The sequence below is a fragment of the Diabrotica virgifera genome, chromosome 3 (genome assembly GCF_917563875.1).
Source record: "Diabrotica virgifera virgifera chromosome 3, PGI_DIABVI_V3a".
NCBI lineage: Eukaryota > Metazoa > Arthropoda > Insecta > Coleoptera > Chrysomelidae > Diabrotica > Diabrotica virgifera.
In genome coordinates, this window is record NC_065445.1 from 115,314,457 (window position 1) to 115,339,218 (window position 24,762).

At 32.7% G+C, this 24,762-nt stretch overlaps 1 protein-coding gene across 1 annotated transcript in view; it reads right to left on the bottom strand.

Moving 5' to 3' along the window:
• LOC114336779 (mitochondrial 2-oxoglutarate/malate carrier protein) overlaps window positions 1-24,762 on the bottom strand; it is a 59,439-nt gene that overhangs the window by 20,037 nt on the left and 14,640 nt on the right. Inside the window, exon 2 of the mRNA XM_050646858.1 lies at window positions 1,158-1,471. Within this exon, the coding sequence (XP_050502815.1) occupies window positions 1,158-1,471 (314 nt within the window). The remainder of the gene's footprint in view (window positions 1-1,157; window positions 1,472-24,762) is intronic.

The following is a 24,762-nucleotide window of genomic DNA, read 5'->3' on the forward strand; positions in this document are numbered from 1 at the left end:
AGGAATATTAGTTATTAAATAAGATACAATTTAGTAATCCATCATTTTTTTTGTATCTCCAGTATTTTCGGAGATATTTTGAAGTAAAAGGTGAAGAATGGAAAATTCCAAAAAATTAATTTTTCTTAACTCCAATTTTTCTAAAATTAGGCCTTTTAAATAGGTAAAACTTCTTGGGTGTATTGATAATATAAATATTAAAGGAATTACAGAAAGATGAAGACCAATTTTTAATTAGGAGGGTAGTTAGGGGGTTGTTTTCACTGATTTTTTCACAGAGAAAAGCAGGTACCGATTTTTTTTGATCATAAGCCGCTTAATTTTCAGGCTAGAAACTTTTTATTATTTTTTTTGAGAGGCCTAGCTGTGTACTTGAAAAAATATTATTTATGTTTTCTTCGAAAAATGCAAAGTTTTTCCGTTATTTTACTTTGAATATTTCAAATTATGCATTTGACGAAAAAAGCTAACTTTTAACATGCCGTATCTCGGTTTGTATTGGTCTTAAAGATATTACAAAAAAAGAATTTGATTTGTGTTACTAAAAGATACAATTTTGGTTTCTACAGTTTTTTTTTATTAAATGCATATTTTTCGAAGTATTCTCAAAAAACCCTCTAAAAAAGTCGATTTTTTCATCGAAAAACTGTTACTTTCAAGCGCGAATAACTTGAAAAATATTAGTTTTACGAAGAAAATGTAAAAAACATTTTTTTCTTAGAATTACCTTTTACAGCGATTTACATGGTTAAAATGTAATAAAAATTCCCGCCCCCGAGATGGGGTGGCAACCACCCCCAAGGTTTTAGCGTACAGCGGCATGATATAGAAAATGATCCTTACACTATTCCCTACCTTCTGTGAAAATTTCAAGTAAATCCATGCTGGACGAAAAAATTGCGAGCCAAAATGCTTCATTTCCTCGACTAATATAGGTGGTTTAGCAAGCTAGTTGGCCTATAGTTTTCAAGATCTAATTTATCTCCTTTTTTAAAGGAGGTATGTAACCGAATTCTTCCATTTATTTGGAATGTTTTCATTATGCCGCTATAAGTCTTTGGATTCGTGACATAAAAAGTGGACCTCCTAGTTTAATTGTGTCAAAAACTACACCATCTTCCTCCGGTGGACTTAAATACACTTTTAAACATACTCACCAACAAAAGCGCCGCAACCTCCCGCCACCATTCCCATCAGCAATTTACCAACGAAACCAGGTGGTGTTCCGTCGGCAGATTTGAAGTTGTCGAGAAGGTAGGTATACACTCCCAATCTTGTGCCTGTGTATGTTAATTGTCTTAAAAGTCCAGCAGATAAGCCATTGTATAGAGAGAAAACGCCTTCTTTTTGAACTATCACTTGTATTGCATGTAATGTACTTCTGTATTCTTTGGGTTTTCCACCAACTCCACTCAACTGCATTCGGTTCTTTACTAAATCTAGCGGTTGGACGAAGCAGGTCGCTCCCATTCTGAAACAAGATATTAAAATTAGGGCTTACAATACCGGAATTCCGGGATCCCGAATATCGGGATCCCAGACGATTTTTGTCCGGTATTCGAAATACCGGTATTTATAATAAAAATACCGGTATTTCGGTAAGTGAATTGACGCACAATAAACTTTCTTCTAAGATATTTTTTGCTATTACAAGAAATTATTTTTGAAGATAAACAACCAATATCATTGTAAAAAATATTTATTAAACACGTTTATTACACATACAAGTCAAGTATAGCACTTTCTAAAAGCGTGAATGTCGTTATTTAAGACGAAGGATTATATCAGCTTCTACAACCAAATTATTAAATCTCGTCTATACAAATACATAAAATGAGTTATATAAAAATTCTTAAATATTTAAAATTAGACTACTTTATTTTATAAGTAAGCCGTAAGATTTATTAATCAGAATTGTTTTTACATTTTCAGATCTATTTTTAATTTTCTTGTGTATTGTGGTGTATAAATTAGGCTCACTTATTTTCTGAATTATTAATAATAATTGAAATATTCGCGGTGTGCAAGTGGCTTGTGGCTTGTGCAAGTACTTGGAGGGGATACGAGAAACGATCGTGCGAGAATAGCGGAGAAATATTGCAACTTTCTTAAATAATTCATTGTCAATTGAAGTTGTCAAATTGACGTATATTTCATATCTACTGTCAATGAAGAAGAAAAATTATATGTTGCTCCACAATATTGATATGATATGCAATTATTATATAAAGGTAAATCTAATTAATTGTATTTTGCTTGCATTACTGCATTTTAATAACTATTTTATTCACTATATACATTTGTTGACGTTTTAATAACATAACCTGAATCTTATTTTTTCTTCTTATTATTTTTTTGGACTATGGCCTTGACAATTATCCAGTAACCAGGACTAATATAATTGGCCAATATAAAGTAACGTTTACACGTATCCAGTAACTGGCACCAGTCTCACTGGAATTGGAGTGCTTGAATAAGACAGCGCTGGATAGGTTCATTTAGACGTATCCAGTAACTGTCGCCAATCTCACTGGCACTCTTATTAAAAATCCTAATACTGCCACTGAAACCACAGGTACGACAGCGCCAGCGACTGGAACGCTGTGTTTACACGTGTCTACGTGTCAGGGGAGTTTCTGAACACCCTGTATACGGCCAAAACTGCATTAAATGATATCAACATGCAAACGATGGCATATCAACATAGCCAACACGAGTACACTCTCATGAACTTTTGGCTTTTGGCTGGTATTGATGAAAAAGATTCATTTACATAATATAAACAATATTTTGACATTTTGCCAGGACAACACTGAACGCATTTATTTATTTTTCATATACAGGTGATCCCTCTATTGCTAATTGGTTCGAATATTTTTAAACGACCATGGTTATACTTGAATAATACTGAATAATATCATCGTACAAAGGTCAAGGAAAAGCAATATCGCTTTCCGCCATGCATTACAAATAAACAAAAATTTTTTGAAAAACTACCACTTTGTGTGAAAACTTTTTATATCTAGTTTCACAAGGTTTCGTTAATTTCAGGCCTAATTCATGAACTGTTAATTTTGAGTAATGCTGTATTATTTTTTAATATATGGCGTTAAAGACCAATTCAATTTCTTTTTATTTTTATACACTCACCGGCACAAAATTCCGCCACCCAAAATTTTTGATTAAGTTTGACAATTTATATCTTTATTATTTGTACTCCGATTTTTAAGATTATTGCACTAGTTTGTAGGTACATGTAGTGATATTGTTTGGTATTATTCCGGTAACACAAAAATTTTGCTTGCATGGCATTATACGGGGGTGAATGGAAGCGTATTTTCTCCTAACTTTAAAACATTCTGTGGAAAAATGGAAGAGCCGATTTTGTTTCATAGTCCTGTCATATTATCCCGGAGGCATTACTAAAATTTTATTTTTTGAAAAAACCAATACAGAAGTAAAAACTTCGAGATGTATTCTGGTATAAAATCGTTTATTTAAAACTATAAAATGTCATGGATTGCAGAACGTTTTCGTTCTAAACAGAACATCTTCAGTGCCTAGAATGAAGTATTTCCACGTTAGTTTAAAGCAAAAGGTTAAAACTGTGACTGTTAAAATGAAAAATGTGGGAATACTTACATCCTGCCGAGTATTTCAAAATAGTTTTTGGAGTATTTTGAAATACTCGGCAGGATGTAAGTATTCCCACATTTTTCATTTTAACAGTCACAGTTTTAACCTTTTGCTTTAAACTAACGTGGAAATACTTCATTCTAGGCACTGAAGATGTTCTGTTTAGAACGAAAACGTTCTGCAATCCATGACATTTTATAGTTTTAAATAAACGATTTTATACCAGAATACATCTCGAATTTTTTACTTCTGTATTGGTTTTTTAAACTATGGTATACAGCCAACTATTGGGATTTTCTCATTGATTTTTTATTTTTTGAATTATCAGAATATCTCTTTTCTTGTAAGATCTGTACCATTTTTTGTAAATAAAAACACTGATTCACTCATAAAATAGAGGTTGGATTGATAAGATTAGAATGGCTCGCCTGCAGCCCAGATATCAATCCTATTGAGTATTTATGGGATGAATAAAAAAAAGCTATTCGCAGTCATCCCAGGTCTCCATAGAATTTGGTACAGTTATGGCCCTGGTAGAGGAATATCGGGCTATTCCCCAGGCAAGGATAACACATCTTTATTCGATTCCAAACAGATTGCGAGCAGTCGTTGCTGCAAGAGGTGGACATACGCGCTATTGAATTGTTTTGTTTTGTTGTTAATTTTGTTTTCTTTTGTTAATTTTAGTGCGTTTGGTATTTTTAATTAAAAAAACCTTCATAGCAGTGTTTTTATTTACAGCTCTTACAAGAAAAGAGATATTCGGATAATTCAAAAAACAAAACCTTAGGATAAACCTCCAGAATAATACAAAAGGAGTATGAAACAAAATCAGCCCTCCAATTTTTCCACAGAATTTTTTAAAGTTAGGAAAATACAACGCTTCCATTCACCCCCGTATAATGCCATCTAAGCAAAAAATTTTTGTTACCGGAATAATAAAAAACGACATCAATACATGTAACTACAAACTGGTGCAAGAATCTTGAAAATCGGAGCACAAAAAATAATAAATTGTCAAACTTAATCAAATATTTTGGGTGGTGGAATTTTGTGCCGGTGAGTGTATTTATTTACTTAGTACACAATTATGGTGAACATGTCATGAAGATTGCTTTCAAACGATGGGTAGGTTGAGTAACGGTAGCTGGTAGAAAAATCTCCAATCCAAGATTTGCTGATGACACTACACTTATAGCAGAAAATGAACAAGAAATGCTAGATCTTCGGTACATAGCGATAGAAACATTTAACACTATTCGGATGAGTAACCACTTGCAGGAATACCAGATAGTAGACAGCTTCAACTATCTCATCTAGTATAACTAACGATAGCAACTGCGTAACAAGTTCTGAGACGAATTGGTATGGCAAAAAATGTGATACGCCGTCTAATAGTCCAAGTAATGAAGCTTAAAATAGAACAAAACCTCGCAATTTTTACAGAATAAGTAGTGGATAGTTCAAGGATCAAAATCTATATGATGCCGAAATGCGCTTTTACCATGGGGGTGGTTGCGACCTCATCTCGGGGGTGGAAATTTTTTATTATATTTTGACCGCAAAAGTTGGTAAAAGCATTCATTCTAAGCAAAAAACGTTCTATACATTTTTTTGATAAAATTAATAGTTTTCGATTTATTCGCTATCGAAAGTGTTAGTTTCATATCGAAAAAATCAATGTTTTTAATAAGTTTTCTGCTAAAAACTCCAAAAGTTTTCGTTTTATCAAAACAACTTTACTTAACAAAAATGTACCTTTAAAAAAATAAACAAAACCTTATTTTTTAGTTTTCTTTAAGACCAATAGTAATCGAGCTATACTTTATTATATGTTGGCCCTTCTTCGTCAAATGCTAAATATTGTAGTTTTAAAGTCAAAAGACTGGAAAACTATGCATTTTCGAGGATAAATTATTCAAACTAATTTAAAGTCTTTAAAAATATCTATCTCTAGGAATAAAAAAAGTATTTAGCTCAAAAATTCAGTGACTTATAATGAAAATAATGTCAGTCCCTATTTTTTTCAGCGAAAAAGTGATCGGAAGCAACCTCCTAATCACCACCCTAATTAAAATTAGTCATTGAATTTATTTGGTATTCTTTATTTATGAATTATTAATAGGTTCCAGAAGCTTGACCGGCCTAGAATGATTAGTTTTTAAAAAAATGGAGTTAAAAGCGAATGACGAATTTTTGTAGTTTGGAAAAAATGCCATTTTCTTAAGAATAGAAAGATTAGCATCGGAGATACGAAAAAATGTTTAAATATGAAATTGTAGGTTATTTAATTCCCACGAACTTGGTTTGAAATTTTTTTTCTACGTCAAAAATTGAGTGAACCGTAAATGAGTATAATCGAAAAACATTGATTTTTTCGATATAAAACTAACACTTTCGATAGCGAATAAATCGAAATATATTAATTTTATCAAAAAAATATATAGAACATTTTTTTGCTTAGAATGAATGTTTTTATCAACTCTTGTGGTCAAAATATAATAAAAATTTCTACCTCCGAGATGGGGTGGCAACCGCCCCCATGGTAAAAGCGCCTTTTGGCATCATATAGATTTTAATCCTTGGACTATCCACTACTCATTCTCAAATTTTCAAGCAAATTGATCCATTCTGTAAAAATTGCGAGGTAAAATGCTTCGGTTCCTGGACTATAGCTAATGTTTGTAAAGACAGATCTATATCTCAAAAAATAAAGATGAGATTAATGAATGCACTCGCACTCGTATTCTCAATATTTCTATACGTGGCCGAAACTTGGACTCCTCGTCGACAAGAACGCCAAAAAATTGATGCTTTTGAACTGTGTTGTGTTGGAGAAGAATGTTGCTCATACTTTGAACACTTCATCGGATAAAGGTTTCCATTCTTAACCAATTTGACATTAAAAAAAAGGTTGTCCACAACATGTCTGCAGCGAATTCTACAGTTTTTGGTCACGTGGTTCGCAAAGGTGACGATAATGTAGAGAGAAGAATGTAACGTTCTGTGGAGGAGACAAAAAGAACGGCCATATACCAGATGGTTAGATCAAATTCATGGGGCCACTCATTCTGCGAAATCCTAAGAGTAGCTGAAAATTGAGACCAATGCAGAAAATGTGTTAAAATTATCGGAAGTAATCACGATATTCAGTAATAGTCCAGGAACCGAAGCTTTTCACCTCGCAATTTTTACAGAATGAATCGATTTGCTTGAAAATTTGAGAATAAATAATGGATAGTCCAAGGATCAAAATCTATATGATGCCGAAAGGCGCTTTTACCATGGGGTGGTTACCACCCATCTCGGGGGTGGAAATTTTTTATTATATTTTGACTGCAAAAGTTGATAAAAACGTTCATTCTAAGCAAAAAATGTTCTATACATTTTTTTGACAAAATTAATAGTTTTCGATTTATTCGCTATCGAAAGTGTTAGTTTTATATCGAAAAAATCAATGTTTTTCGATATATTCATTTACGATTCACTCAATTTTTGCCGTAGAAAAAATTTTTTCAAACCAAGTTCTTGTGAATTAAATAACCTACAATTTCATTTTTAAACATTTTTTCGTATCTCTGATGCTAATCTTTCTATTCTGAAGAAAATGGCATTTTTAACCAAACTACAAAAATTCTTTATTCGATTTTAAAAAACTCTAGTTTTTTAAAAACTAATCATTCTAAGCCACTCAAACTTCTAGAATCTATTAATAATACATAAATAAAGAAGAATGAATAAGACCAATGACTAAAAATACCGCTAACTTACATTATTATGCTTCCAATTGGGTTTCTCCTTTTTTTTTTTTTCAAAAAAATATATTGATTTTTTAACCGTAACTTTTTTATTTTTTATCTTAGAAAGTTTGGTAAGAAAGAATTTTGTAGGTTTTTACAAGATCTATAAGCATGTTATTATTAAATCTTTTAAAAATCCTTAGTCACAAAAAGAGGTGACTTTGAAAAGGTTGGTAAAGGTGGTTTTTGCATGTTATTACAAGTTTTAATTGTCAATAGTTCACTTAATTTTTGCCGTAGAAAAAATTTTTGCAAACCAGGCTCTTGGGAAATAAATAAGCTACAATTTCATTATTAAACACCTTTTTGTATCTCTGATGCTAATCTTTCTATTCTAAAGAAAACGCCATTTTTTTCCAAACCACAAAAATTCGTTATTCGCTTTTAACTCCATTTTTTTTTTAAAACCAATCATTCTAGGCCGGTCAAACTTCTAGAACCTATTAATAATACATAAATAAAGAAGACCAAATAAGGTCAATGACTAATTTTAATTAGGGTGGTGATTAGGGCGGTTGCTTCCGATCACTTTTTCGCTGAAAAAATAGGGAGACATTCTTTTCATTGTAAGTCACTTACTTTTTGAGCTAGAGACTTTTTTTATTTCTGGAGATAGATATTTTTAAATATTTTAAATTAGTTTGAACAAGTTATTCTCAAAAAATGCATAGTTTTCCCGTCTTTCGACTTTGAAACTACAATATTTAGCATTTGACGAAGAAGAACTAACATACAGAGTGAGTTTTATGTATGGAAACACTCAATTATCTCAAAAACGGCTTATACGATTTTTATAATTTTGGTAGGTATGGGTTTTCTAATGCGGCCGACATTATAGTGCTAATTACATTGTTGTCATATTTTCCGTTTTTCTGGAAATCTAATGAACTTTCTTATTTCAAATGGAAGACCCTGTATATTCTTTGTGTTTTGAAGTCCCTAAGAAATACTGATAATTTTTCATGTTATATTCCCTATACCTAAATACCATAATTTCGGAGCTATTGCTACATTTATTTAAAAAAAAATTAGACAAATTATAAATATCAATTTTTTTGACCCAGGTAAACACTATTTTAGGTTGTTTGGATCATGGGGAACAAAAAAGATCTTTTATAATTTTTCTCTAAAATTAATCGTTTCCGAGTTATAAACAATTTAAAACTGAAAAAAATCGAATAATGACGATTTTCACGGTTCAAGAACACAAATAAACAATTTTATTTTTGAAACTGCGAAGTACCCAAATTCAACCTCAAGCCTTATTTTATTCAGATACCGATAAGTAATTTAAGATTGTTTCATTTTAAAACATTGTAATTTTAAATGTTAATGCAGCCCGATCGCCCGTCCTCTCATATGCACTTCATTAAAAATTAAAAATCAATGTTTTAGAATAAAAAGAGACAAAAAATCTTATGGCAAGCTATCAGAAGAAAAGGTGGGCTTGAATTTAGGTACTTTATAATTTCAAAAATTATATTTTTTACTTTTGTTTTAGAACCTTAAAAATCGTCATTATTCGATTTTTTTTCAGTTTTAAATTGTTGATTACTCGAAAACGATTAACTTTAGAGAAAAATTACAAAAGACCTTTTTTGTTCCCAATGATCCAAAGAACCTAAAATAATATCCACCTGGGCCGAGAAAATTGATTTTTATAATTTGTTTAAATTAAAAAAAAATTTTAAAATAAATTTAGCAATAACTCCGAAATTATGGCATTTAGGTATAGGGAATATAACATGAAAAATAATCAGCATTTCTTAAGGACTTCAAAAATATATAGGGTGTTGCATTTGAAATAAGAAAGTTCATTAGATTTGCAGAAAAACAGAAGATCTGACAACAATGTAATTAGCACTATAATATCGAACGCATTAGAAAACCCCTACCTACCAAAATCTACCTACAAAAATCGTGCAAGCCGTTTTCGAGAAAATTGATGAAATATTATTAATGTTGCTATTAGGATTGAAAACTACTTGATCTTTCAATTGCCAGATGACGCTAGTCACCTAGTCCATTCACTTCAGTTGCGGTGTGGGGGATAAACTCTCGGTGTTGGTCAATTGGAGTATGGAGTAGCAGGCCTACGTTCTCTCCGATGAGACTCCAACAAGAGTCGAAAATCGTCGATTCAGAGGGCTGGACTGCGCTCCGTATTCTAATTGAAAAATAAGATTGTTTTGCCTTCGCATTGCAACTGAATAAAAATGGAATTTTTATTTTATTTTTATATTGGTCGTTACTTCTTTGAGTAACTAGGTCCATTTTCTGTTGGAACTTACCAGCTGAACAGACGGGGTCGTGAGTTGTAAGTTTTTGAATTCCCTCTTGTCTTCTTCGCTCCAGCATCCATCTGGCTTGCAAATTTTAGAAGCCATGGAGGTGTTACCAAGGAAATGGACCAATAAGTTTTCAATTTAAAAATCTTTTAGTAATATTTTAATATTTTTAAATATTATTAATGTTGCTATTAGGATTGAAAACTACTTGATCTTTCAATTGCCAGATGACGCTAGTCACCTAGTCCATTAACTTCAGTTGCGGTGTGAGGGATAAACTCTCGGTGTTGGTCAATTGGAGTATGGAGTAGCAGGCCTACGTTTTCTCCGATGAGACTCCAACAAGAGTCGAAAAATCGTCGATTCAGAGGGCTGGACTGCGCTCCGTATTCTAATTGAAAATTAAGATTGTTTCGCCTTCGCATTGCAACTGAATAAAAACGGAATTTTTATTTTATTTTTAACATAGTGTAGTTTACCTCCGAGGTCCATATTATAATTCCAAAAATTACACTAGTATAAAAAAGTACTCTTTATAATAGCACGGTTGTTTAAAATGGCATATATAATAATTAACTTATAAAATATGAATTTTAAGTACATTAACTTTTAATTATGTATTAAAAAAATTAAAAAAGGTAAACGACAGGCAGGTTTCGAACTCAGGACCTCTCGATCTCCGGTCTAACGCTCTACCACTGAGCTACCATCTCTCGATGTCTTAACTTACGTTAAAATTGAATTTAAATGTCATAGCATTAGTCACATTTTTAAAATAGTTTGAAATTAAAAAAAATCCATTTATCCATTCAATAGCAGGTAATGGTCTTTCAACCAATTATGGGATATATCATATTTTTATTAACATCCTAAGTGCTCTTAGTCTTAACTTTGTTGCAAACACACGCTAAACACAGTTACTCGAAATAACATAGTGTAGTTTACCTCCGAGGTCCAGATAATAATTCCAAAAATTACACTAGTATAAAAAAGTACTTTTTATAATACATACCACGGTTGTTTTAAATGGCATATATAATAATTAACTTATAAAATATGAATTTTAAGTATATTAACTTTTAATTATGTATTAAAAAAATTAAACAAAGTAAGCGACAGGCAGGTTTCGAACTCAGGACCTCTCGATCTCCGGTCTAACGCTCTACCACTGAGCTATCATCTCTCGATGTCTTAACATACGTTAAAATTGAATTTAAATGTCATAGCATTAATCACATTTTTAAAATTGTTTGAAATTTAAAAAAATCCATTTATCCATACAATAGCAGGTAATGGTCTTTCAACCAATTATGGGATATATATTAGATTTTTATTAACATCCTAAGTGCTCTTAGTCTTAACTTTGTTGCAAACACACGCTAAACACAGTTACTCGAAATAACATAGTGTAGTTTACCTCCGAGGTCCACATTATAATTCCAAAAATTACTCTAGTATAAAAAAGTACTTTTTATAATACATACCACGGTTGTTTTAAATGGCATATATAATAATTAACTTATAAAATATGAATTTTAAGTATATTAACTTTTAATTATGTATTAAAAAAATTAAAAAAAGTAAGCGACAGGCAGGTTTCGAACTCAGGACCTCTCGATCTCCGGTCTAACGCTCTATCACTGAGCTATCATCTCTCGATGTCTTAACTTACGCTAAAATGGAATTCAAATGTCATAGCATTAGTTACATTTTTAAAATAGTTTAAAATTTAAAAAAAAAACCATTTATCCATACAACAACAGTTAAATATTGCATTGTTAGTCAGCTCTGAGCTATCCTGAAAATTTCAAGTACCTAGTTAGCCTAGAACTATTTTTAAAATGGATTACAAAATTTGCGGAGTCCGTGACACCAACCAAGCCAAGTATATAAAAACGTTTTAAAAAGAGAACTCTTTTCTTGGTTAGCTAGGCTAGGCGACACACAAGAAGAAGATTGTGTATCGCCTCTGAATCGAAAGGAAACAAACTGTTTTTTATTTTTACTTTTATCTTTACTCAGATTATGAGTATTAGGAACTTTCTTTCGGACCGTTTCCTAGACAAATGAAAGCGGAATGTGACTGCATATTGTAGAGTGCGTTTCGCTTTCTTTATTCGTCGTCTCTTGTCTTATAAATTGTAAAAGTCAGAGATTAAGGCCCGGCGCAAATTGAACCTAAGCGAGACACAACCTGCGCCGGCGAACCGCGTAGACAGTTTTGCGCATCCTACTATCAGTGTTTGTCACCGGCGTACAGTTTTCTTGGGCCGTGGGACGCGTGACTCACCGCCAGATGTTTATTTTTACTTGTTTTTGTTTGCGAAATGGAAGGAAAGAAGTGAGATGGAAGTATCTGAAATGAATACGGATGGTACCTAATACAATTTATTATGACAAAAATATTAGCGTTCACTTTGTCATTAAATTCTGATAACTTTTGGTAGACTAAATAAGCGGCGCTACGGAATTAATAATCAAAGTTACGCCTTTACGAAAACACATTATTAGAAAATATTCATGTTACTTAAAACCTTAGATTAACGAAGACGGTTTCGTTAATCTAAGCTTAAAACCGTGATCGATAAAAATATCCTCAAATTCAACTTGTCGGCATATTACATTTTTGTTCATTACATATTACATTTTTGTTTATTCTTAAAAATTAAAAACGAAATATGCAGATAGTGTTATTTTTTATGACCGATTAGTAGCGGAGGGATTATGAATTATGACCTGCAGTACCTAATTGTAAATGATTGCGATCCTGCAGTAATTGTAAATGATTGTGATCCGAGCAGTAAATTGAGGAATATGAGTTATGACCGAGCAGTAGGGGAGAGATTATTTTAAATATGTAGGTATTATGTGCAGAAATAAAATACTCAGTGTAAGATATCTTTTTATGCACCCGCTTATGATCAAATTCGATGTTTTCGAAAGTCATACCGCTACCACTACTAGGGACGTGTAAGATATTTGTAAAACGTTACTAGTTACAAGTACGGAAATACCGATTTTACGTTGCCTACTCAATTCAGTACAAGGATCAGATACATCAGTATTTTGTAATCAGTATTTTGTAATCAGTATATGTACTCAGTACCACTGAGAACCGGTATCAAAAGTAACCGTTACATGTCCGCACTGATTTTGCCCGTCTCTATTCGCCACCGTCGATACCCAACGGTTGGGTTGCGCCGGGCCTAAGGATGTTATCAGAAAAGGGTTCCAATAAGAAAAGTTGCAGATGTAAATAATTATTTATTATTATTTTAATAATGAATTTTGTATCTGGGACTTTTCTCTTTTCTTTAAGAAATGTCGCTACAGCGTGCTAAAAGTGGATTTTAAACTATTTTTGAAATTCCACTTAAATAGACAGTTTGGTTTCGTTTTGATTCAGAGGTATGCACGCAGCTCCACTGAGGAAGTCGTAAGACAGAAACGGCTGTTTGGAGATTGTGTATCGCCTCTGAATCGAAAGAAAACATGAACTGTCTTTTATTTTTCATTTTTCAGAGTTAACCCTTTTTGCCTAAACTAATTTGACCTAAATGTTGATGTTTGATGATTGTAACATGTTGATCAAATTTATGTAATTTATAAACAACTAGTTGAAACATTTCGATGCATATGTATATAAAGCACGAAGTGTGTTATGTAAATATAATACAATTAGAAACACGAAACAGAATTTTAAAATTGTCAATTTGGTTTACAAACGAAAGGTTTTCAATCAAGTACCTATTCAAAATTAAATTAGAAATTCAATCAGGCTATGTTCATGGTATCGTTTTTTAATTAGAAAATAAAAGTTTTTGAGACAGTCCTAAAAACACAAAGCTGTGACTTCGTGAAGTGGAACAATATTCAACATTTGGGGCACTGTAAAAAGCATTAATTTGACAATGACATCATAAATATATAAACATACCTATGTACATTTTTACGTCTAATTAGAGTTTATAACTCCAACTTTGCAGTGTCAAATTCTGTCTGAATTTTTTCCGTTTTCCATCAAGCATACTATCACTTTTTAATTCCTTTAACTCCTACATATTATGTGCCAAGGTATTTAAATTCTCCTAGTTATCCTAGTTTTCTACAAGCAATTCAATGTCCCCAACTATTCCTGTTCTTCCCAACCACATATCTTCTTCTTCTACGGCACTACAGCCCAAATTGAGCCTTGGCCACCTTTATTTTTTGCCTCCACCCTTGCTTGTCTGTGGCTGCTCTTCTCCATACACGGACTCCTAAAAGGGCTTCTGCGTCGCTGTTTACTGTGTCTTCCCAGCGCTTTCTTGCCTTTCCAACCGGTCTCTTTCCCTGCATTCTAGCATTCAGTGCTCTTTTTGGTAGCCTATCCTCTCCCATTCTTATCACATGTCCGGCCCATTGCAATCTTTGTATTCTAATGAAGTCTGACAGGGCTGCTTCCTTATAAAGTTGATAAAGTTCGTTGTTGTATCGACTTCTGAAGATTCCGTTTTCCCTCACAGGTCCTATTATTTTCCTCGGTACTTTCCTTTCGAATGTGTCGAGTTGGTTTTGGATGTTTCTTTCAGGACCCAGGCTTCACTGCCATAGCATGTTATTGGTCGAATTAAAGTTTTATAGATTCTCATCTTTGTATTTCGGTGGACACTTTTAGACCGAAATCTATGGGAGAAAAATATGGGCAATCTGTTTGCCTGCGTTATTCTCTTCCGTCTCCATCTTCTGATCCGTCGGCATATATTTCTACTCCCAGGTATGTAAACTTTCCAACCGTTTCAATGTTATCTTCATGTATAATGTTTTGTGGGACTATATTTCTTCTCGTCCGAGTCATTATTTTTGTTTTTTCTGTGATAATTTCTAGACCTAGCATTTTTGTTTGTGTTTCAGTGTTTTTAACTCTGCGTATGTTTCCTGTGCTTCTGTTGATGTCCTACTCATAATATTAATATCATTGGCATAAACGGCCAGTTGAACCGTTCGGTTGGTCAGTAGGTTTCCTCGTCCAGTTTGCATTTGCCTAACCGCATACTCCAGTGCCAGGTTAAACAATGTTGGGGCCAGCCCATTTTTCTGCTTTAGTACCTGCGAAATTTTGACCACATATACCTACTCCATTTTCGACCTGCTAACCTTAAGTCCTCCATCTTCAATAGCCCTTCTCCAACCTTCCAACTTTTCCTCAAACATTTGTTTGCTTTCCTTTACTAACACAACATATCATCAGCAAAGAGCATTGTTCCCAAGGAGTCCCCTCCCTTACCATCTCTGTCAGTATATCTATAACAAGATTAAACAGGTAGGGACTCAGTCAAGAGCCTTGACCAGGCTCAGGTAACCTGAGCTGGTAAAAATGTAAACCAACCATCACTTTAAAACTTTTGGTCAATCCGATACGAGTCCTTACTTAGGTATTGTTCTGAAGCTATTTCTTTGTGGCATTTTTGTAATTAACTATTCTAATTGGAAATGCGCTACAATTTAACTTAAAAAAATAATTTTATTAACGTTTCGACTTCCATTTCGGACGTCGAAATGAAAAAAAGAATTTTTTACTAAGCAACAACATTTTTGTTTAATTTATTAATATTTTGTATTTTGACAACGACGTCCGAAATGAAAGTCGAAACGTTAATAAAATAATTTTTTTAAATTAAATTGTGGCTTATTTCCCAATTAGAATAGTTCTTTACTTAGGTGTCATCTTCCCTACAGAGATCTTTGCAATATAAATATGTTTTATTTTCTTCTGGAGTGTTCCTGTGTCAGTTCCTGATTCAATGATCCGAGATACAACTTTAGTTTACAAAATCAAACCGGTCAATCTTGGTTGTGTGTGGATGATTGTTGTCTTGCCTATCCACTATTAATATTTTTATCTTCAATATTTTTAACTGGAAACGAAATAATTTAGCATTGTTTATATAGGGAGATAGTTGGTCAGCCCAATAATAGGAAAATTTGTTTGATTCAAATTGAGACAGTCACGTGTCCCCACAATTTCTGTCAGGGTCGCAACGTCAAAATGCATAGACACCAAGTTGGATACGATCCTATTCATAACACCCCAACTCGCAAACATATTAAGAAAAATAAATATATATGGAAGAATATATTTAGAAATTGAATTAATAATGTCATGCTACTATACATTATATTATATATAATAGCATGACATCATTAATTCAATTTCTAAATATATTCTTCCATATATATTGTTGTATAATTGTTTTTTTGGAAAAATTCAGAAAATAAAGTTATATTAAAGATCACGAGATCATAGATTTTCTTCACCCTGTATATGACAAAAAATTGTATAGAGTCTAATTTAGTTAATAAACAGTGCTTTTTCGGGGAAGGTGAAATCGTTAATGTGGTTTTCGTTAATGGGTTTTTTGAAAAGGATTTACAGACAATGGGTCGAAAATATTGGAAAGTGCATCAATAGGATTTTTGTAAATAATTCGTAGAAGATTTAAACGGTAAACAGATTTTATTGAGTTTAGAATGCCTTTTGTTTAGTTCTGTGAAAAAACGATAGTAGTTTGATGTCTCTTAAAATTTCAACAAAATGGAAAGTCGGATACAAATTAAGTTGGTTTCTTAGGAAAGGAAAGTATGAATGTTTTGGGTAGAAAAAGATCGATGGAAGGGATGAGAATGTAGAGTCTGAATTTGAGAGAGAAAAGATGTGGTCACTGTGTGATTAATACCGGGAGAGGGCAGTCCAGTTTTTGAAAAGTGAGAAGTCAGTGTAAAGTGGTGAAATCGGCCTTTGCGAGCAGAATCAAGTTGAAACGAAATTGTTGACTGGTTGAGAAGTAAAATTTTCCTGTGTCCGAGGAAGATTCCTTTGTTCTGTCTAGAACGAGTAGCTGATTGGTATCTATTTGCACAAGATATCGAGCAAGGAGAAACTGAGGAGAATTCGAGCGAGTCCTGGGTTTGTTTGTTTTTGAAGCAGTTTGGACGAGAGGGACTTTGTCGCAACATCTCAAGAGTACGTGAGGAAGAATCAAGGACGACGCAATCTGGGAGAAGAAGGAGTGAAGAAACAGAAAGGTTAGTCAAATCATTTGTTGAAACTGAGAGAGTTTGTTTTTATACACACCATATATGCTAATTTTTTTTTGTATTGAACAGTTCTATAACTCAGTTAGTCATTCCAACTTTAAGTAATCAATTCAAAAGAAAAAAAGTAAATGTTATTAAATTTAGTATGAATAAATGAAATTTTTTTAAATAATTCTTTTCTGTTAAAACAAGGAGACATCAGAGTTAAAACTTGATTTATGAAGTAAGAAATTGTTGCAACAAATTTAGATTTTAGAATTTTTGTTAAATCGCATCTATACGGCATATTGGATAAATAAATAATAGATTACATTTATATGATATTGAATGTGTGTAATTTCCCTGTCTTATCCTGGAAGGAGTAAGCAACTAGAGATACTGGAAGCCACGAAGTAAAGGTATTGCATCGAATACAAAATTAGCCCTGAGAATAAAGTTTATTTGAAAATTTAATTTGAATTTGGTTTTGTTTACATAGGCAGCAATTAAATTAATTGAGTGATTAATTAAATTAAGAATTTGCTAATCAATCTAATAAGAGATAAAGTAGAGCATGACAATATATTTATTTTTCTTAATATGTATGCGAGTTGGGGTGTTATGAATAGGATCGTATCCAACTTGGTGTCTATGCATTTTGACGTTGCGACCCTGACAGAAATTGTGGGGACATCTGGTGACTGTCTCAATTTGAATCAAACAAATTTTCCTATTGGGCTGACCAAGTATCCCTATATAAACAATGATTTTACTGTCGTTCTCTCAACCGGTGCGGTCCTATGAGATCAATTAACTCTTTTTAGCTGTTCGTCAGAAGGGTTGTGTCAAATGAAAAGTAGAGATTGTTTATTTTTCTGCCATTTATTGAGATGCTCTTTTCCCATTCTTCAAGCGCTCGCTCTCTTCATATGTTTTCTGCGGACACGCGCCAACTCGTAACTCTTAATGACAAACTTTTTTAAATCAAAATGTATACCGGCCAATTCGTAACTTTTCTACTACCTGAACAACTCGCAACTTTATACAGGTGAATTCGAAACCATTGTTTAATTCTAATACCTCACGTAGTTGTTAGGTTAAAAGGTAAGAAATAAATTTGAACAGTAACGGATTAAGCCAACACGGGGCATATAGCATATTATTATGTAAGCGAATGGTTCTTGGTTTGCTTAAAAACATGTTGTGTATTATATGTACTTATAAAAACAACATTGATATAACAAAAATTGAAATCTCTTTTGATTGAAGCAATATTATATGTATAGACCAGGGCGGATCTGTATAAAACGTCTATTTGTGGATGTGCGAGGTGGCATTCGGATTTTTGCAGACAAAGTTAGGTGACAACTTCAATAATAATAATTGACTTATGCTCCTTCTCAAATATGCCCGGAACATTAATAAAAAATTTAAAATATTTAAAAATTTCGAAAAACATTAATTTTTTTTACATTCTTTGCTTATAACTTTAAAACGATTCATTTTGGAGCAAGGTCGTAGGGAATTAAAATAAAGATAATTGAATTTTTTATGATATACGACCAATTAAAAATGTCTTAAATTATTACCCTTTCTGCAAAATACCAATAAATACAAAATAAGGGGGCAAAATAAGCCTCTTTTTATTCAGTGTTTTTCAACAACTTTGGATGCACTTAGAGCCTTCGTAATTCGCATAGAAAATCCTTAAACATACTTAAATCTTCCACCAAATTTCATTAAAATCGACCTGATCGACCTGAAAACTTTCTGAACAGAAAGTAGACCATTTAGAAGTTTGCTAACTTTTTGACATATAAAGAGGCTCCCTACCGATCTAATACACTTTACAGAATTAAAATCGGATTATCTAAGCGGCCTCAGCACTGTTTTTTAAGTTTTAATAGTTATTTTCCTAACAAGTGCAGAAAGTCATTCTTTTCCGCACGCGACTGCAGTTTGCCGAACGACGCGAAGCGGGAGTTCGGCAAGCAGTCGAGTTGCGGAAAAGAGACTTTCTGCAAGAGTTAGGAACAATATTTTTTCTAAGAGTCTTTAAAAAATTACCAAATTTTAATTAATTAATTTATTTAATATGAAAATACATACACAAATTAATTCTTTGACAAGGTTGTCAAAACCAAACTTTCAATATAATTAGTTAGCATGACGACGATCGTGGTTTCCATGACGATGATTCAAAACTCTTATTGTGACTGTTATTGTCTACCGATTTGACTTTCGAATATTATGTCAAAATAATTTTATTTCATCGAATTGTCGCGGTGATACAGTAGCGATCAACAGGTAGCCAAAACGCGTTCCAAGATTGTGGCTGTAATTTTGAATATTTTTTCGAGATATTTGGCACACGTATTCGTAATATAATAAAGAATGGCGGTACAGAGCCCAATTTGAAAAATATATTAATATGTGGAAATTACTTTGTAATTTAATATAATATTAAAAAACGCTGGACGGAAGGGCCGCCCGAGAACTTTATCGTACCGATCTATTATCGTTATGGTACTAGATACTGGAATTCTATAAAAATAACAAAGTTACTCGTTATTTTGATATTTTAGAAACACCTACTGTACTTAAAAGTATTTTATGGTTCTACGCATCATTAATTCCTGCATTTGAGAAAATGTTCGATGCCATATTTCGGGGACACACTATAGATGTGTAGGTTATTGCATAAATCAATAGAATATTATAGTCATACTTTCATTTCAAATTAGTTCATTTTTCTGAGAAATTAATAGTTTACAATATTTGCATTTCATTCTATTTCGATTACGCCAGTCAATGCGCGAGATTAAGAACAAGATATTATCTCCAAATTCTATCCTACTGCATGGATTTTAATGAAATTTTGGGAGTAGCCCAATCTCCTAATTCAAAGTCTATCCTATATACTATGGCGCTTTTATCATGGGGGAAGTTCCCACCACTTCTCAGGGGTGAAATATTTTTATTTTCGAATTACATAGAGAAAAAGGAAGATTTTTAAGAAAACTTAAAAATTCATTCTATAATTTGATCACATTTTTTAAAAAAAACCATTCATTTTAAACCCGTTCAACTTTTTGAAAGTAGAAATAACACTACATATATATATTAAAAGGTATTGTAGAAGGAAAACAATGCATTTAAATTATGGTGGATGGGGAGTTAAATGTATATACTTTTCATTTTTCCTTAAAGTACATTAGTCATACATTTTTTTGCACCATATCTCGCTTAGTTTGTAAGTAACCGACATTTAACGGTGCTCGTTTTAAAGGCCTTTTCAAACACTACAAAAGGTGTTGGTAGCATTATACACCTAAAACCTACCGTTCCTCTGTTATTTCAAGTTGAATACACCAATTTGAGCATGCACCAAAAAACAAACTAGTTTCACCTACCATATCTCTTTTTGTATTATAAATAGAACATTTACGAAGGAACGAATCTCTTTATTATTTATAATCTAAAAAATGTTTTATATAGTGTTTTTGGTTCGATGCATAGTTTTTAAGGTATTCACAAAAAATCCGTCCGAAAAGGTGTCATTTTTCAATGAAAATGGCCAATTTTCAACTACGCATAACTCAAAAAGTATTGAGTTCTCAAAAAAAAGTATAGACCAGTTTTTGCTTAGAAATAGGTTCTTTAGCCACTTCCGTGCTTATTTTGACCAACAAATTTTCCACCCCCTTGAAGAAGTGGGAACCGCCCCAAGATAAAAGCGCCATAGTATATAGGGTAGATTTTGTTTCTTGAGCTATTCCCTACTTACTGTGAAAATATCAATTATATCAATGTAGTAGGATGGAATTCGGAGCCAAATACCCTCATTGACTGCCCTACAATAATGCTCTGCTATGAACGCGTGAGAGAGGACACACATAAGATTATAGCAAAATTTCTATTTACCGTAACTTTTCGAGTTTTTGAGCTACAGCAATTAATTTTATGTCATTGGAAAGGTAATTTTGCATTCTTTCAAAATATGTTAAAATATATAGGGCATATCTAAAAAAAATTAAGATTTTTTATTCATTTCCGGTTCAACCGGAAGCCATATTTTTGGTAAAATTTATTGTGATAATAGATAATAAAGTACCATATATGTCTGCAAAATTTCAAATTTTAGTTTCTATTAAGAAGGAAGTTACGGGCACTCTAATATTTTTTTATAAAAAATTCATAACTCCCCTCCTATGGGGAGTTAAGATATATGACTAATTTCATTCAATTTACTGATAGGATATCAAAAATATATCAAAAAATAAAAAAATTCCTTGGAGCCATTTTTGAGAAAATCTAGTTCAAATTTATGTCAAAATTTGACCCCTTAAATATAGGCAACCCGTAACTTTTTCTGAAAAATGATAACATCCTTCTTATAGCCCTATCTTTAGGCTATATAACGACTTTTTCAAATTAAACTTATCTTGAACAAGTTTTTAGATAGATAAGGAAATGTGTCGGGTGGGCGGTCGGCCATGTTGGCCGCCATTTTGAATTTGGAAATGTCAAATTCCGTATTTTTATTTACCTATCGATGAGCTTACTTTGAGTTGAATTTCATTCATTTCGGTCAAAATTTGCAAAAATGGGCCCTAAATAACCCCCCTATTTCGGCCCCCCTTTGAGAGGTTTATTTTAAAAGCTTAGTTTCTCGACAAAATTCTCTTAAACTTACTCATACCGAATTTCATCAAAATCGGTCCAGTAGTTTTTGCTGGGCGGTAGCGACATACGTACGTACGTACATACGTACGTAAGTACGTACGTACGTACATACTTCCGACATGTTTTTTTTATTTGCTTTTTAGACTCAGGGGGACTCAAAACGTCAAAAAAAAGTGAAATATGAAAAATTTTTTTTTGCACGATCCTATAACTTTATCTATTATACTCATACTACGTATGTAGTACGATAAAGTAAAAACGAGCCTGTACCGCCATTAAGAAGAACAAAAAAATACACTTTCTTCAAATAAACTTTTTTATCCGATGCCTAGATTTTGTGTCATTTTGGAACTACTAATGAAATAAAAAATTTTAGTAGTTCCAAAATGACACAAAATCTAGGCATCGGATAAACAAGTTTATTTGAAGAAAGTGTATTTTTTTGTTCTTCTTAATGGCGGTACAGGCTCGTTTTTTTAATATTGTATTTAATTAAAGAGTAATTTCCACACATTAATATATTTTTCAAATTGGGCTCTGTACCGCCATTCTTTATTATATTACGAATGCGTGTGCCAAATATCTCGAAAAAATATTCAAAATTACAGCCGCAATCTTGGAACGCGTTTTCGCTACCTGTTGATCGCTACTGTTTCCTCTTAAAACAGGAACACAATAAAATATATTTGAAATAAATTAGTAAATAATATCTAAATATTAGTTTATTGCATGTATTATAATTACTTTAAGGCCATATTAACATATCTAAATTAACACGCGTGCGTAAAAGTAAAAACCGCGTGCGGAAAAGTAACACGCGTGCGGAAAAGTGAAACTTTCTAAACTAAAATGCTTGCGCGAAAGTAGACATTTTTGCACGCTCGTAGAAAAACAATTTTTTGGCTTATAAACAAATACAGTGGGGACGTTTGAGTTGGAATAAATTCATTTTCTCGAGAATGGGCGTCTCTGGAGATAAATCCCGAAATAGGTCGATTTTTATTTTTAAATTCTAATTTTTTGGTATACATATCATACTAGTGACGTCATCCATCTGGGCGTGATGACGCAATCGATGATTTTTTTAAATGAGAATAGGGGCCGTATGATAGCAGGCCGTATGATTCCGTCGTTATAACAGGTTGCCTTGCAACCAGATGCAGAACAGTACCATAAATGTTTTCCACTTTTTAGCACTTTCTTTAATTGAAATTTAAAATTATTTACCACCAATAACTTACACCCACGTGCACTCATTACGAAATCTGTTATCTGTTACAAGAATTTCAGTAATTTTCACAAAATTTATTTGGATTTTCTCTAATAACTCTTCCAAGAGACAATACATAAATGATGAATACCTTTTACACCACCTTTGGTAATTTTTACAAGTACATACCTGGAATACCGGTATTAAATTATCAACATTACTTAAAAATGAAAGTTACTAATTCCCCGGTAGTTAGTGGGTTATCGAAGAATTACCTGCGCGCCAGAGTTACGAGTTGGCCTGTAATTAGGATGGGGGATTAAAATAGTTACGAATTCACCGAGACCCGTTTTCTGCATACATTAAGTAAGTTGCTTCAAACCTTAGTGATTACATGCTCATTAATCAAAACAGGAAAAGCTATTTTAAAACATTGATATTAAACAAGCACTACGTAACTTATATTATTTTTAACTTTAATTTTTAATTAAAGTAGTTTTCAAAAAGATTAGTAATAGACAGAGCAGGGCCGGCGATAACGGGCCTGAAAGGGATGCACTACAGGCGGGCGCCCCTGTTTAGGGGGCGCCAAAATGAGCTTTTTTGCTGCTGGTGCTATAAAAAAATACTAATTTAAAAGAAACCGAAGGGCGCCTATGCTAGTTTTGGAGGCGGGCGCCTTATACCCTAGCGTCGGTACTAGACAGAAAGTATTATTAAGAAACAACTCCACAAATTGAAGTATATAAAAGATAATATTACCCACTAAAATAATATGTCAAATCACCTTTCTGACTTCTCTCAAGAATTAATACATGTTTATTTTAATCTATTTTTGTAGTCATTTACACTCAGTATGTAAGTAAATATCTCTATCATTTATAAGGATATGTTAAGACCTTGAAGTAAGAAAATCAGTTATTTTGTAAGAAAAAATTATAAAATAACTTAAGATGAAACTTCTAAATTAAACTTACTAATGTATAGGGTTGTACAACCATTACCATGGTGTGTAACACAACCATTTAATCAATGAAATGAGTTTAATATGTTGACACTGGACATAAGAGCAAAGTAGACAAGTAATAAAACCAAACTAGAATTTATAAGCTGCTTCCTGGACCAACTCTCTGAAATGCTCTAAATAAATTAAATTTTAAAATACTTAGAACAGATCAAAGCTGTGGTAGTTCATTAGAACAACAAATTTTCACAGTTCATTGCAGACAATAGTTTATTAATCAAATGAACACTGAACTAATTCTCAATATACATATTGTGAATAGATGGTGTCACCAGGAGATCATCTTTGAGCCTAGAATCATAAATGCTCATTAACTCAGGGTTATAGAGTTCAGAGTTTTTTCTGGTTCTCATATAGGTAATTAATGTCTGGCGTGTCCAAGTTACGAGGATGGGCTTCTCTTGCTTTATTAGACCAGAGCAAGTAGATAGCTAAGCTCATATAGGGACTCAGCTCTATGGGGTATAATGCGAACCTCGGTCAGGGACACAGGTGAAGACCATAATAGTGGTAATTGCAGAGATGAAGATCATCGGTATTGCAAAACTGGCAGAAGTAGCACCTTATCGATTTGGGGGACTTATGGCAAATACCTTCCAAATTATGGCGATTTCTAAAATAAAAGTCTGTCTGTTAAACAGATACATTTAAATTAGAAGAAGTTCAACAGATTAAATATCTAGGCGATATTTGTACTGTTAGATGTAGAAGTTGGATGTGTTAGTGCAGAAACATGGTTACTAAAAGTGAGAACACTAAATTGTATTGAAGCCTTAAAAATGTGGGTCATCTGCTGGTTACTAAAGATTTCATTGATGGAGCATGTTACCAACAAACAAGTATCACGAATAGTATGCACAGAAGAAAAACTTTTGAATACTGTCAAACAAAGAAAACTGTCATTTGGGGTACGTGTGGAGAGGTCCACAAGTGATATTCCATACCAACACTCAACACTCACACTTTAAAGTAAAATACTGGAAGTACACTGGAAGCAGAAGGTACTCAGCTACATACTACAGTTTGTAATGTCACAACTATATGTAGAAATTGCCTAACTAT